Below are 15,293 nucleotides of genomic sequence, written 5' to 3'. Positions count from 1 at the left end.
TGGAAAGAACTGACCTCTTATCAAAATACAAAGAAGAAGAAAAATCAAACTGAGCACTCTTGGTGATAAAGAAGACATAATCCAGCTGTGTGCGTAACTTTCATTCACAGAGACCAATGCTTCGAGATGTGGAGGCAGGTAGGTTAGACTGGCATGGAGAACATCCAAAAATATTAAGGAATCTCAGCTCTGGCTTTGCTGCTAAAGAGGCTATAAAATTATTTTCTACTGTTGTTGTTAAAGCAGTCTAAGTCTTGACTACAGATAATTTTCATTGTAAGGAAACAGTGAGTTGACTCTGAGCGCATGCAGTGCTAGCTATGTGGGGATACAGATTTTATAAGTGAGGTCTTCTCCATGGGAAATTGGAAGTTTCCTGAGGGACACTGACTAGGTCACCTGATTGTCCTCGTGAGGTTACAGTGCAGTCCTATACATGTCTACTCAGAAGTCCCACTGAGTTCAGTGGGGCTAACTCCTAGATAAGTGGGCACAGGATTGCAGCCTTATTGAGACTATTAACTTGCCCAATCCCAGAAGGTCTGGGGGTTGCACCTAGCACATTCTCAGAGGATGCCTGCTCCCCAATGAGCTTCTCTGCTCCCTGACATCACCTGGTGAAGCCTTGCTCTGGGCGCCCACTCTGCGGGAGGTTTGGCTGAAGTTTGCACACAGCAGAGTCTGTCTTTTGAAACTGTAAATACTTCATTTACAGTGCAATCCTGTGCATGTCTACTCAGAGACATTTTCAGTGGTGCTTACTGCAAGGTAAGTGTGTATAGGGGTTGCAGCTGGGCAGACAGATCTTATGGGAGAGGGAGAAGGAGAAAGTGAGTTGGAGCAACCACTGTTTCATTTGCCCTGGAAGCTTGGGCCAGCAGGGCAGTTATTTCCCTTTTGTATTTGGCCTTTTATGGTTCTTTGTTTTTGTGATTTTCCCCTACCATTCTTCCCAATGGATGGAATATACTGTATGTGAGGGTGACTGAAGCAGCCCATCACCACAACTCTTTCTCCTTTAGATGCCTCCCGATTTCATTCTCCATCTCATGATCAACCACAGCATTCTGGTCAAGGGGTCAGTTGTGTGTCCCCAGCACTAAATTTGTTGCCCTCAGTGATTCTGTGGAGGAGTCTGCCCCTTTTGAGAGCTCTACTTTGTTTGACACAATACCTTCTTTGATGTAGACAGTGTCACACTGCCCACAGTGTGCCCTTCCCTGTCCTTCAGTGTATAGAAGATTATTCTATCCCTCTGGCTGTCCCCATTCTTGCCTTTAAAACCAAGCACTCCAACTCTCCTGTCTTGGCTTGACAAGCCTTAGCATGAGCAGAGAAGCACCTACAATCCCATCCAAATGTGTCTGGTGTGTGCATTTTTCCTTATGGCCCTTTGGCTGTCACATTTTACTGTATGCTTGTGGCCTATTTATTCTCCATCATCATTTCAGCGATCAATTCCCCCTCTCCCCATTCCCTAGGGATGATTCATCCCAAGCTGGATGCTTCCCTTGAGGTCAGTTCAAAAACTGCTCTGCCAGCTTTTTGATGCTAAGATGAGATGGCTAGATAGCATCACCGATGCAATGAATATGAACTTGAGCACACTCCGGGAGAGAGCAGAGGACAGGAAGGCCTGGCGTGCTATGGTCCATGGGGTCACAAAGAGTCGGACATGACTGAACGACTGAACAACAACAACAACAAACCAGCAGTCTGGTTCCATTCTCATTCAAATGGAGCCCCTCCCTTTTGTTCAGGCACAGGTTATTCCAAAATGTTCCCAGTGCATGTAACCATGCATTGAGACCCCCCCAGCTTCGCCCACCTGGAACAGGTGGCATTTTAGAAAACGCTGCCTTGGAGATCTAAATTACTACCCAGCAACCTAAATTTGGTTTCCAGCAGCAGCCAGCCAGAATGATGTATCTTCCCAAGTAATGTCTAATGACTGATGGCCTTCCCCTGCATAACGTTTAACTGCACATGACATTCATGGTTTACACCTGAAAGCAAAGGAGCTTTAATGTGCTTACACGCATACATGGGAGTCAATGGGGATTACTTCTAAGTTGACATGTATAGGAGTGCAGTGCTAATACAGTCAGGGCCAGAAATATTGGAACAAGGACAACTGTTTTGGCAGTTGGCCTCTGTACACCACCACATGGAAGTTGAAAGGAAACACACCCAGATGGGAGCGAAGTCAGGACTTTCAGCTGTAATTCAAGGGGTTGGACAAAAGTGGGGCACTAACCATTCAGTAAGCACAGCCAGTGGCATACCACCCCATCATTGGGGGCTCATAAGTAATGGAACAAACCAACATCATTTCAAACTTAAGGCTCACCTTTAATACCTGGATGAAAATCCTTTGCAGTCAATGACTGCCTGAAGTCTGGAACCCATGGACATGACCCAGTGCTGAGTTTCCTCCCTCGAGATGCTTTGCCAGGCCTTTACTGCAGCTGCCTTCAGCTGGTGGGTCTTTCTGCCTTCAGTCTTGTCTTCAGTAAGTGAAAAGCATGCTCTATTGGGTGGAGATCAGGTGACTGACTTGGCCATTGAAGAACATCCCACTTCTTTGCCTGGACAAACTCTTGGGTAGCTTTTGCTGTATGTTTTGGGCCATTATCCATCTGCAATACGAAGTGGCGTCCTATCAGTTTGGCAGCATTTGGCTGAATCTGAGCAGAAAGTATAGCCTATACACTTCAGAATTCATCCTGCTGTTTTTATCAGCAGTCAGGTCATTGATAAACACCAGTGACCCGATTCCATTGGCAGCCATACATGCCCATGCCATAACACTGCCTCCACCATGTTTGACAGATGATGTGGTATGCTTTGCATCGTGAGCTGTTCCTTTCCTTCTCCATTCTTTTCTCTTCCCATCATCCTGGTACAAGTTAATCTTGGTTTCATCAGTACAAAGAATCTTATTCCAGAACTGGGCAGGCTTTTTTAGGTGTTTGCTGGCAAAGGCTAATCTGGCCTGTCTGTTCTTGAGCATTACCAGTGGTTTGCACCTTGTTATGAAGCCTCTGTATTTACATTCATAAAGCCGTTTCTTCACTGTAGATGTTGACAATGACATGCCATGCCTACCTCCTCAAGAGCATTCTTGACCTGGCTAGATGTTGTGAAAGGGTTTCTCTTCACCATGAGCAGCATTCTGCGGTCATCCACTTTAGTTGCCTTCCATGGTCTGCCAGGCCTTTTGCTGTTGCTGAGCTTGCCAGTTAAGTCCTTTTTCAGGATGTTCCAAACTGTTGTGTTGGCCGCTCCCAATGTTTTTGCTCTCTCTCTGATGGGTTTATTTTCTTTCCTCAGCCTAATGATGGCCTCCTTCACTTGCATGGACACCTCTTTGGACCTCATGTTGGGAGTTCCAGTGAACAGCTACCAAATGCAAATGTAACACTCAGAACCACCTCCAGGCCTTTTATCTGCTTGATTGGTCATGGGGTACCCAGGAAACAGGCCACACCTGGCCATACAGTTCCTTGTCAGCCATTCATTCCATTACTTATGAGCCCCCAACGATGGGTGTGTGTGTATGCCACTGGCTGTACTTCCTGAATGGTTAGTGCCCCACTCTTGTCCAACTCCTTGAATTACAGCTGAAAGTCCTGACTTCGCTCCCATCTGGGTGTGTTTCCTTTCAACTTCAGTGTGGTGGTGTACAGAGGCCAGCTGCCAAAACAGTTATCCTTATTCCAATATTTCTGGCCCTGACTGTATATTCACTTCTGAGTGCCTTATGCCCTGCCGGGTCACTGCCAGCAAGCAAGGAGGAGTGGGTTGGGAGGAGCGACAGAGGTGATTTTCCCTTTTCCCTCCTCCTTTAAAAAAATGTTTGTTTATTTATTTATTTCTATTTTATTTATTTATTGCATTTATCTCCCACCTTTTTTCTTCTTGCAAGGGACCCAAGGCGGCTTACAGTATCCTCCTCTTCTCCATTTTATCCTCACAACAACCCGGTGTCAGCTGAGAGTCTGTGACTGGCCCAAAGTCACCCAGTGAGCTTCCATGGCCGAGTGGGGACTAGAACCTGGAACTCCTGACTCCCAGATGGGCCCCTGAGCCTCAGCATTTACAGCCTCAGCAGGGGACTTCAGAAAATCCTATGACCTCGAGGATGCTTTTCAGGGCCATAGGATTGCTCTCTTAGTCATTTTAATAACATTGAAATAACATTGAAAAATAAAAGCCAAGTGTCCAAATGCTTGTCTGTCATTCAAGTGCTTTTGCACTTATCGGCCAGAACTACAGATGGGGTGAGAAATGTGTTGGGTTTGCATGTTAATGGTAACTTACCAAACAACTGCAGATCCTGAATGCACACATGAACTGGAATGCTGTTATACAGTAATATTCACACTTTTCTGAATTTCGTGATGCAGTTTGCAGATCATAAAGCATGCACAAAAATGCGCATAATAGGGGAAACATGTGGCCATTAGGCAAAAGAGTGCACAAAACTGTAGGAAATGTTTTTCCTATAGTAGGAAAAATTGTATATTCTTGGGAAAGTGTGTACAAAAATGTGTATATTATGAGAAATGCACACAAAATACATTAACATGTGTGGACTTTTTAGGGGAAAAATCAAACTGATGTTGAAATGGGATGAAACAAAATCTTGAAAAACGGGAATCTGAGCAGAACTGAACTCAACAGATTTGTCTGTCCTTAGCCAGAACACCGGAAGGCTGGCTTCACATTGAGTAATTGGGTAGAATACATTCTGCACTTTTTCCTCTTCCTAAGTAAAAGGCCTGGACTAGAGACATGTGCAGTGCAGTTCTATACATATCTACTCAGAAGTAAGCCCCTTTGAGTTCAATGGTACTTACCGCCAGTAGGAATGCAGCCTTAGGCTTACTTGGGAGTAAGGCCCATTGAACTTAATGACAATTCAATGCGTAGGATTGCACTGCTACTCTTTCTATGTGCGTGTGCATGCGTGCGTGCGTGCGTGTGTAAAAGTGGAAACTTGAGGGAAGGGTCCTGAAATATCTTGGAGGGTGCCTTCCCTGCCCTATTGTAAGCTTTTGTCCTGGCTTACAATGTTTTCCTGAGTGCTGAATAATTTCTGAGTAAAGGCTTAAGGGTGTGTAAGAGATATACATTTGGGAGATCCGACTGTAAAACTGGAATTCTATTGTATCAGACAAACCTTTTCAAAGTCTTCACAAACTTGTTTGAAGAATGGAACAGATGCTTCAGGCTTCTTGAGACAGATTGCTTGCGACCAGCATTCTGCAGTTTAGAGCTATCTAGAGTGGAGGCATCAAAAGAAAAGGGGGAAAAAATCAACAAATAACAAACAAACAAACAAAAAGAAAGAAAGAAAGAAAGAAAGAAAATGGAAAAGGAAAGGAAAAACAAGGGGAGGAAGGAAACAGGTGAATTTAGGCTTTGCAGAAATATTATGTAATGCATCCTTTTCTTTTTAAACAAGAATTTGACTCTGCACATGCTTAATTGAATTTATTAAGTGTTGATTTTGATTTTTTGTGGTTGTTGCTGCATTCAGCTTGTTAATGTGTTTTAATGCTGTCTTTATCTTTTTGTATTTTGTAAGCCACTCCTTTTTTGGAAGGAAAAAAGCAGCCCTTCTCCGTGAGCGGCCCTTCTCTGTGAGCCCCTGCCAAAGGAAGTGAGGAGGGTGGCTACTAGGAGGAGGGCTTTTTCTGCTGTGGCACCCCGGCTCTGGTGAGCTCCCTAGTGAGGTTCACCTGGCGCCTACATTGTATTCCTTTCGGCGCCAGGTGAAGACCTTTTTATTTTCCCAGGCATTTTAGCTTTCTAAATTTTTATCTTTGCTGTTTTAAATCTGTATTTTAAACTCCTGCACTGCTGCTAGATTTTATTGTGGTTGTATTGTTATATTGTGGTTTTAATGTTCTATATATTTTAAATTGTTTTTATTGTGTGTTTGGTTTTAATTTTTGTGAACCACCCAGAGAGCTTCGGCTATTGGGCAGTATAGAAATTAAATAAATAAATAAATATATAAATAAATATAAATAAAAAGCAGGGTTGTAGCCTCAATGGCAGCAATTGAGAAATATAAAGACTATACAATGTATAGTATACATAGACAAGTCTTTCAGAAGTGCCTTCCTTCCTTCCGTGTTTATATCCTGTCATTCTGTTATGGGTTTTACACTAATGAAAAGGAAGAAACTGACAGCAAGTAAAAGAGGTGATCCAGGTGACTGCCCATTTTTCTCCCAATGGGCCTCATAGTAACTTGGCAGCGGCGGGGGGAGCGAATTAGATTTCAAAAGTAATAAGGGGTAAATAACAGCTCATTCCTGCTTCCTACACCACTGTGCTGATCACATTTGGCGCCCCCCCCCCCCATGTACACAACTGCTATAAAAACAAAACAAAAGAAAAAGCCACGGTTCTTCCATGTACCATGTAGTTTCGCCCTGGCCTTTGAAGTCTCCCTCTGAAGAGAGGCAGCCTTAAATTTGGCGCAAGAATCTTTTTTATTCTTTGGGGTGGGGGGAGGAAACTTGGGCACACCATTTAAAAAGCTCTGATACCAAGCTCCAAAACTGCTTTTCAAACATGATGGAATTTAGAGATGTCTGATTCCAGTAGAAATCCCTCCTGATTAACACCAGTTTAAAGAGCAACAGGGGCGTTGCTAGGTTCTTAAAAGATCTGGGGCACAGGCCCATAACACAAATTTGCATACACACACACACACATACACACACATGAGTCTAAGTGCACGTCTAATATGTGTGTGTGTGCTTGCGGTGTGCTTGCGTGTGTGTATAGATTACATACATACATACATACATACATAAGAAGTGTGCACTGACCCCCCACCCCACTTCAACTCAGACCCTGATTCCGCATTTTGGAAAACATCCTGCTTCTGCTCTGTCCAATTTGTAGTCAGACCACTTCAGCTCAGCATCAAACCTGAGTCAATGTTTGGAAAAATTAATCTTTATGCTTCCTGTTGACTACTATGGGAAATTAGAAAAAAAAACACCCTGTAACTTTTTTCTCTTGGTCAGAACTGGATGATAATTTCAGGCATAGTAGCCCCCTAGAAGGGGATTACACCTGCCCAATGTCAGAAAAATAGATGCAGGGTTTATATTTTGATTTTCTTTTAAAGGGAACTGCCAATAATTTAATTCTTTGTAAGAATTCGATAAAAATTTCAGGATTCATTGCTCTATCAGAGAAAATCATGTCTGTTAAATTTCAGAATGATAGCCACAAGGGTTTTTGTGCAAGGGTGGCCTTGACATTTTGAGGCCTCCAAAAGAGGACATACTTATCTCCCTATGTTCCTTGTGGACCATTGTTCTGAAAATTACAGACAGCCTAGAAGTGTCCCTAAGTAAGAAACCAGCAAAGTTTCAGAAGGATAGGTGCAGCAGTTCATGTGGAAGGGGAGTTCTCCAATTTGGGGAAGGGAGTGATTTGCTTTCCCTCCCATTCACCCTTCCCCAATAGTTTTTGGGTTAATTTATAAGAAAATGCATAAGTCATTAGAGGTGTCCCCCAGGCAAGAAACCTGCAAAGTTTCTGAAGGATATACATGCATGCAAATTTAGAATGACTAGAATTTATTTACATTTCACCAAAGTTAGCGACAGGGGAACTTGGGTGGGAAGGTGATACAGCACTCATGTCCTGCTTGTGGGTTTTCCCATGGGCATCTGGTTGGCCACTGTGTGAACAGAATGCTGGACTAGATGGGCCTTGGTCTGATGTAGCATGGCTCTTCTTATGTTCTTAAATATAGAGTGTCTCTGAGCATGTGCAAAATGTTTTTCTTTCACCACTGGGCACTTAGATTCTCCCCCTACCAATTCTATTCCCCTCCATGCAACCATCCCTCCTCATCCTACCACCCTCCAGCAACTCTTCATAAAAACAGATGTCTTGTTTCGTGCAACTCCTCTCTACCTCCTCCTTGTTATGCACAAGCTCTCATTGTATTTTCCTCTCCATAACTTCATTTGTGCCAAGACTTCACCAGGATTCAGCCAATGAGTCTATTTTCAAAAGTAGAGCTAAATTATGGAGAAACTCTGAGCAGGTACTAAGTGCCTTTCCCTCACCAATGATGCTAGAGTCCATGCAACCCCCCCCCCCCAAGCCACAAATGACAAAACATGCATAGGACTGAGCTGAAAGGGTAGTCAATTCATTAGATGGAATTGCGTAGGCACTGTGTTAAGCTTGCAATACCATGCTCACAACTCAGGACTTACTTCTGAGTAAACATGCAGAACTTCAAGGTGCAAACCTCCCTGCAAAACTAACTTGTGCTGGAATCCTATGCACCCTTTCCTGAGGGTAAGCCTCATTAAACATAATGGGACTTCTCAGTAGGCATACATGGGATTGCATAAATTAGCAACATTTATCTCCCCTCCACTTAAAAAACAAACCAAGAACTCCTATTTTTTAATTAAAGCTTTCTGTTCATAGGAACATAGGAAGCTGCCTTATAATGAGTCAGACCCTGGGCCCATCTAGCACAGGATTGGTGACACTGACTGGCACCAGCGGCTCTCCAAAGTTTCAGGCAGGATTCTTTCATAGCCTGCCTGGAGATGCTGGGGATTGAACCCGGGACCTTCTGCATGCCAAACATGTGCTCTGCCACTGAGCTACAGCCCTTCCTATTGCTGGAAAATGGCAACTGACAGACAAAACAACCCCAGATTTGTTTCTCTGTGACCATGTGAACCCACTCTTCTCAAAGACTTGAGTGAGAAGGAGAAAAACCAACCCTCTTGTCTGTTTGTATAGTCAAATATAGTTCAGAACTTCTCTTGCCCGCTGAAGAGAAGTTTCTTTAAGAATTCCCTAAAATATGCTCTGGGTGGAATATAGAAGAGGAAGGAAGGAAGGAAGGAAGGAAGGAAGGAAGGACAGGGGAGGGAAGAAGAAATGAAGGATGGTGACTGGAAATGTGTGTGGGGCTGGGGGTAGAGAGAATTCTCTAAGCCAAGTGGCTCCTTTCAGAGAGGTAATACTTCAGAGGAATTTAGGAGGCTGTGCAGGGTTTGTAAGTATTACACGTACTTAAATGAACTTTATGAGGTGAGGTGGCTCAGGGCTTTTTCTAGCTTTTTTTTAAACTGTAGAACCTATTTAAAAGCCCCAGCAGTTTCTCAATCATGATGCCACATAGTCCTAACCCTCCCTTTGGGATTATTTGAGTCCTACAGCTATTTGGGGGAAATTAAAGTGGAGGGGGAGAAAGAAGTTTGCGGAGGCTGATTGGATCCTTTGCTGTACTGAAGCTACTAAACTTCTGCAGAATCCAAAGGTTCCAGTTTGGGGCAGTAAAATCAGATGGTGTGTGAAATACCAGTGTTTCACATGGAGCTATTTCTTCCCTTCCTTCTCCCTCTTCAAAATTTCATTGCAGGCAAACTCCCAACAGTGGGCATGTAAGAGCAGAAAAGTAGGGGGGGAGAGTTTTTTTGCACCTCAAAAAACACACAATCAAACCCTACACCAGAGATAGGGATGGTGACCTCCTAATGGTCACCTTCTGATTAGGATCCCTAATCCCCTGGGTGGCTTGACAGTTTTTACTTTTTGTTTTAGACATTGAGAAAAGGAAACTTTATGCATGGCTAGTGCAAAAGCCACTTGACCTGTCTGAAATTTGGTAGGTTCTGTCAGCTTCATAGGGCCTGCCAGGTCCCCAAATTCCGTGAATTTCTGTGGAAGGACCAAAAAAATTATAGCTCTTTCCTTTGACAGTTTTTCTTGGAAAAAGCAAATTTTACCTGTGGCTAGCACAAAAGCCACTGGACTTAACTGTCTGAATTTTGGCAGGCTCCGTCATCTCTATAGGGGCTGCCAGGTCCCCAAATGCCATGCATGTATGTGGAAGCACACACAAAAAAAATAGTTCTTTGCTTTGACACATTTTCTTGAAAATAGCAAACTTTACCTGTGGCTAGCACAAAAGCCACTGGACCTGTCTGAACTTTGGCAGGCTCAGTCATCGCTATAGGGGTTACCAGGTCTCCAAATGCCATGCATGTATGTGGGAGCACAAAAAAAAAAAAAAACCAGCTCTTTGCTTTGACACATTTTCTTGAAAATAGCAAACTTTACCGGTGACTAGCACAAAAGCCACTGGACCTAACTGCCTGAAATTTGGCAGGCTCAGGTTCAGCTCTATGGGGGCTGACACATCCCCAAATTCCATGCACATATGTGGAAGCACAAAAAAAAAATCTTTGATTTGACAGATTTTCTTGAAAATAGCAAATTTTACCTGTGACTGGCACAAAAGCCACTGAACCTAACTGCCTGAAATTTGGCATATTCAATAAGCTCCATGGGGATTACCAAGCCTCCAAATTTCATTTATTTGTCACACACGCTAAAAAAGGTATGGCCGTTTTTGTTTTCCAATGCAAGTCTATGGGAAAATGTTAAAAAAAATGGCAATTAGGACAGCTCAAAAGATCCGGGGCACAGCTCAAAACATCTGGAGCCCATGCCCAGGTGGACCCTCCTCTAATGATGCCCCTAAAGAGCAGTAAGGAGAATAGTGTATCCCCTGGCAGGTCTTGCTATATCTTTGTCTGCTTTGGAAAGAAAGAAAGAACTAGACACAAGCTACCGAATTCTCTTCCTGTGGGAGGCTGATTACTCAATTTGACAGAGTCCAGTTGTTTTGATTGGCAAGGTAAAGTTTGCATGAGGATCCAGGTTAAATCTGAGACTGTTATGAAGCTCACAGTTCTTTCCTTCTGAAGGAGGTGAAAAAAAACCTAACATACTGCCAGCTGTTTGGATATTTTCAAGTGGAAACACATGAAACACATATTTTCAAGTGGAGATATCTCCTGATCTTGTCTTCCTAAAAGAAGGCATCTGACTGCATCCTCTTAACAAGTTTAAACACATTTGTTCTTGTCAAAACCCCTGCTTTTTTTTTTTTTTTTTTAAGTATGAATACATTTGTACCCTAATTTGCACATTGAAAGTGATGGAAATGAGGCACAACTTTAGCATCATTATCCTGTACAGCTGATACAAAGATAACATTCAAATGGAAATTAATTTTCTATTTCTTCCTCAGAAATAATATGGAGGAAGGGAAGAAAAGTTCTGGGATCCACATAGTACTTAAGCTGCTATAGTACCATTAAAATAAACAGAACTCAGTACTGACAATTAGTGCTGTGCCCCTATTTTCTGGATTTTTTTCTCTCTTCCTGAGAAAGTGACATTATTTTTTCTGCCTCTTTCACAGGGAGAGGGGAAATTTTGGAGAATTTTCTCCTTGGGGAAGGGGATAGGCTTTCCACATACCTTTTTCAGTTTGGGAGGTGGCTTAAGGATCTTTCCATTTTTATTTTTTTTTACTAGAAAAACACCACCAACATGAGAGGCTTCTCCAGCCCGGCAGCACTTCTTGAACTCACGTGAGACCACATGACCTCTCCCTCTCCAATAAGCATTCAGGAAGAACTCCCAGCTTGCAAAGAACAAATGCGACTTTTGGAGCTTTAGAAAAATGCTTATCTGTGTTGCTGCAAGGAAGAGCAGTATTTTCCTGAATGCCTATTGGAGTGGGTGAGGTCATGTGGTCTCCTGAGAGTTTAGAAAAAGAGTTTAGAAAACGGCACTTCCCTGGTGCCGTTTGCGCTGCTTTGCGAATGGCGGCCACATCTGCGGCCGCCATTCGCTTCCCCATTTAGGCCGTGATAGGCTACGTAAATATTTATGTAGCCTATCACGGCTAATGCAGGGACGCCATTTGCGTCCCTGTGGAGGCCATGATAGGCTACGTAAGTATTAGTCTATCACAGCAAAAAAAGGGAACGCAAATGGCAGCTGCTGTAGCCGCCGCCATTTGTGTTCCTGTTTTTTTTGCCGTGATAAGCTACGTAAATATTTACGTAGCCTATCATGGTAAAAAAACGGGGGCGCAAATGGCATAGTGGCCGCCATTTGCGCCCCTGTCTTTCGCTGTGATAGGCTACGTAAATATTTACGTAGCCTATCACGGCCAAAAACATGAACTCAAATGGCGGCCGCCTTAGCGGCCGCCATTTGCATCCACAGGCTCCAGATGCCTGCGAATGCACCAAGCCGGCGGCGCCGTGGAGTTGCCGTGGAGTGAAGCCAGCCAGGTTAGTATTTCGAGGGGAGGTGCGGAGCGCCTCCCCCCCACCGCAGATCACCCCTGCGAAAAGGTAAGTGACTTTTGCACATCCCTGTTTCTTCATCTTCTCCAGTTCTGATATTCATTTTTGAGATGGGGCTACCAGTGCACAGTAAGGAGTGGGGTTACGTGGTGTCACTTTCTTTCTCTTCCAACCAGGGATTCTCCATCTCTTTTACCACTTCCAAATTCCTCACTTCTTCTGTGGCTGTGAAGTTTACAAACAGCCACAGAAGAAGTGCTTTAAATTTAAAGGCACAGCAATTACAAGCACATTTTGAACTCTCTCCACCACCAAGAAAAACAAAAACAAAAAAGGCATTTTGCCCCAAGTATTTGTAGATGTCGTTTGTAATTTCTAACCTGTTTGCCATTCAAGCCAATAGAGGTTTGCCCGTCTCTTCAAAGTTGCAGTTAATTGGTCCAACTAATTCTCTGACTGGTTTCTTGTAGTTTCTCTCCATTACCTTACTATATATAGTGCTCCTTTAGCTCAAAACAGCCCAGGCTGTTTTTGAGGCTTTAAGTAAGGGGTGGCCAACATGCGGCCCCTGACACCCCTGATGTGTCCCTCACCTCCCCCATGCGCCTCCTGGTGTATTCATTTTCATAAAACGACAAAATGGTGACTATAGCATTACGGAGTGCCAAAAGGATCAAATTTAGCTAGCAAACAAGCTAGATTCAACCCTTTTGGCACTATGCAGTGCTATGGATGCTATCTGGTTTTTGCTTAAATTTCGGTGCCCTGCATAGTGCAGCCTGTGGGTGGGGATCTGGGAGATGAAAATGGCCCCCAGACCTCCCTCAGTTGTACACCCCTGGTTTAAGCATTAGCAAATCATCTGGTTCTTGCTGATAGGGACCATGGAAGATCCTTGCATGCATGCACACGCACACATGCACAAACACAGACCATCACAATGCTGGGCCTTCAGCTAGGCTGAATCTACACATAGCAGTTATACCGTTATCATACCACTATCATAACTATTGGTACACATGACACCAGTGGGCACCAATAGTTATGATAATGGCATGATAATGGTATAACTCCTATGTGTAGATTCAGCCCTAGTAAGTAAGTAACAGCTACAACAACAAATAGATATGATGGGATGGGATTTTAAGGAAACCTGAGCCCTATACAGTGTCCTATTCAGGCATCTGAGTGAATGCATGTGGGCTTAAAGTGAGGAGAGGATGACGGCACACAGCAAGCCCCACCCCCAATGTCCTAGCATGCTCCAGCTTCACTTCAGATGATGGCACACAGCAAGCCCCACCCCCAATGTCCCAGCATGCTCCAGCTTCACTTCAGATGATGGCACACAGCAAGCCCCACCCCCAATGTCCCAGCATGCTCCAGCTTCACTTCAGATGACGGCACACAGCAAGCCCCACCCCCAATGTCCTAGCATGCTCTAGCTTCACTTCAGATGATGGCACACAGCAAGCCCCACCCCCAATGTCCCAGCATGCTCCAGCTTCACTTCAGTTGTTCTTGCATTCAGCGTGAAGGTCTTATGGAGCTTCTAAGCACATTCAGCTGGGTGTGCTTTGGAGCCTTCTGCAATCAGGAACCCCGATCATGCAGCCTTCCTGATCATAGGGCGGCTTCTAAGTGGATTTAGCTGAACGCTCTTTGAAGCCCTTTTCAGTCCATCCTGTTGAACATGCAAAAGTCTGAAGTGGAGCCAGTGGACACAAGGACAGCGTGGGCAGGGCTTGTATGCATGCCCCTTCCCCTCCCTAAACCTTCATGCATTGGCCTGTGTTTGGTGGACGGAGCTGAGAAAAAAAGACGCCTATCAGGTGACTCAGCAATTTCTTCTCTGTGTATTTCCAGCTTGGAGGCAAATGAGTTTTAGGTATATAAATTCCACGCAACCTAGGAAAAAATTAGGAACCTGCCTGCAAACAGGAGACCTGACTGTCTAAAAAGAAAGCATCATGATACATCAAGAAACAGTGTGCAGCTAGACCAGTACAATAAATAACAGGGCACTCTTTAAGTTGGAAAGTACACTGTTCAGCTAGTCGAATGGTTCGGCTCCACTCCACAAGCACTTTAACGACCTCTGCTAAAGAACCAACGCGAGAGACCCACCACAACTATTCCCACCCTGTTGATTGCTTTTGTGTTTACAGTCTTGTATAAACAGGGACCAGAAATACTGAAGTGGGATTAAAAAATAATTTGGGATCCACAGGAAGAAGGCATTTGAACAGCCTGCCATTTAATTAGCTAATAAATAACATGGTGTGGTACTAATTGTACGGCAGCAAAGCTATATTCAAAAGCGAAGCTGCATCAATAAGTGATAAGGCAAACCAGCCAAGAGGCCACATCATGAAAACCTTCATGCAAGCACTTAAGTCAGCAGCAAAGCTTAGGTAACAGCCAGAGCTTAGATTTCTGACAGAAGAAACTTAAACCTGTCCTTTGCTAAGCAGTTAAGAAGATGTTGTCCAGTTGAGGCATAAATGACTCTTTGTTGTCTCACTCAGTAAAAACAAATACAACTGATCTGGGGAGATGTGGAATGAGAAGGAAGGGAAGCCGTAAAAGACTTCTGGCTGATAAAGATGAGTTTAAGCAAAGGTGTACAAAGTGTAGCAAGCAATGGGTTTTGGGGGTATCTTTCACTGAGGGCAGATCTGCAGTGGATGAGAGAAACATAACTGCAGTATGTGCAAAACAGTAAAGAGTGGATGAGATGCATGTGCCTTTAAACACCAGTGTACACTCATCTGGAAGTTGGTGAAGACTTGCCTTTTTAGGGAGGCCTTCTGTGGGTAATTTACTTGCTGTCAGAATCATACGTGCAGGCACGTATGTATGTATGTATTTAAAAAGAGCTGCCCTAGGCTCTTTGTGAGGACCCCCAACCCTAAAAACACAATAAATAAAATAAATACATATTTTTAAATTGCTGTGTGTTGTGTTTTTCTGCTGCTGTTTCTGACTTATGGAGGGATGTTTTAAATTATTAAATATTTATTTGTTGCGAGCCACCTAGAACTCTTTGAAGAACAGGTGGGATAAAAGAGTATTACAATGAAATTTAAAAAAAAAAACAGGTTATAAGTA

At 43.7% G+C, this 15,293-nt stretch overlaps 1 protein-coding gene across 1 annotated transcript in view; it reads right to left on the bottom strand.

The window, feature by feature from the left end:
• Positions 1–15,293, bottom strand: part of ANKFN1 (ankyrin repeat and fibronectin type III domain containing 1) — a 170,880-nt gene that overhangs the window by 52,147 nt on the left and 103,440 nt on the right. The window contains exon 8 of the mRNA XM_084832329.1: positions 5,186–5,285. Coding sequence (XP_084688455.1) covers positions 5,186–5,285 — 100 coding nt within the window. The remainder of the gene's footprint in view (positions 1–5,185; positions 5,286–15,293) is intronic.

Source organism: Heloderma suspectum, chromosome 2 (assembly GCF_057233095.1).
Source record: "Heloderma suspectum isolate Gila_16-S chromosome 2, 16-S_ref, whole genome shotgun sequence".
NCBI lineage: Eukaryota > Metazoa > Chordata > Lepidosauria > Squamata > Helodermatidae > Heloderma > Heloderma suspectum.
This window is presented reverse-complemented; position numbering and strand designations above follow the sequence as displayed.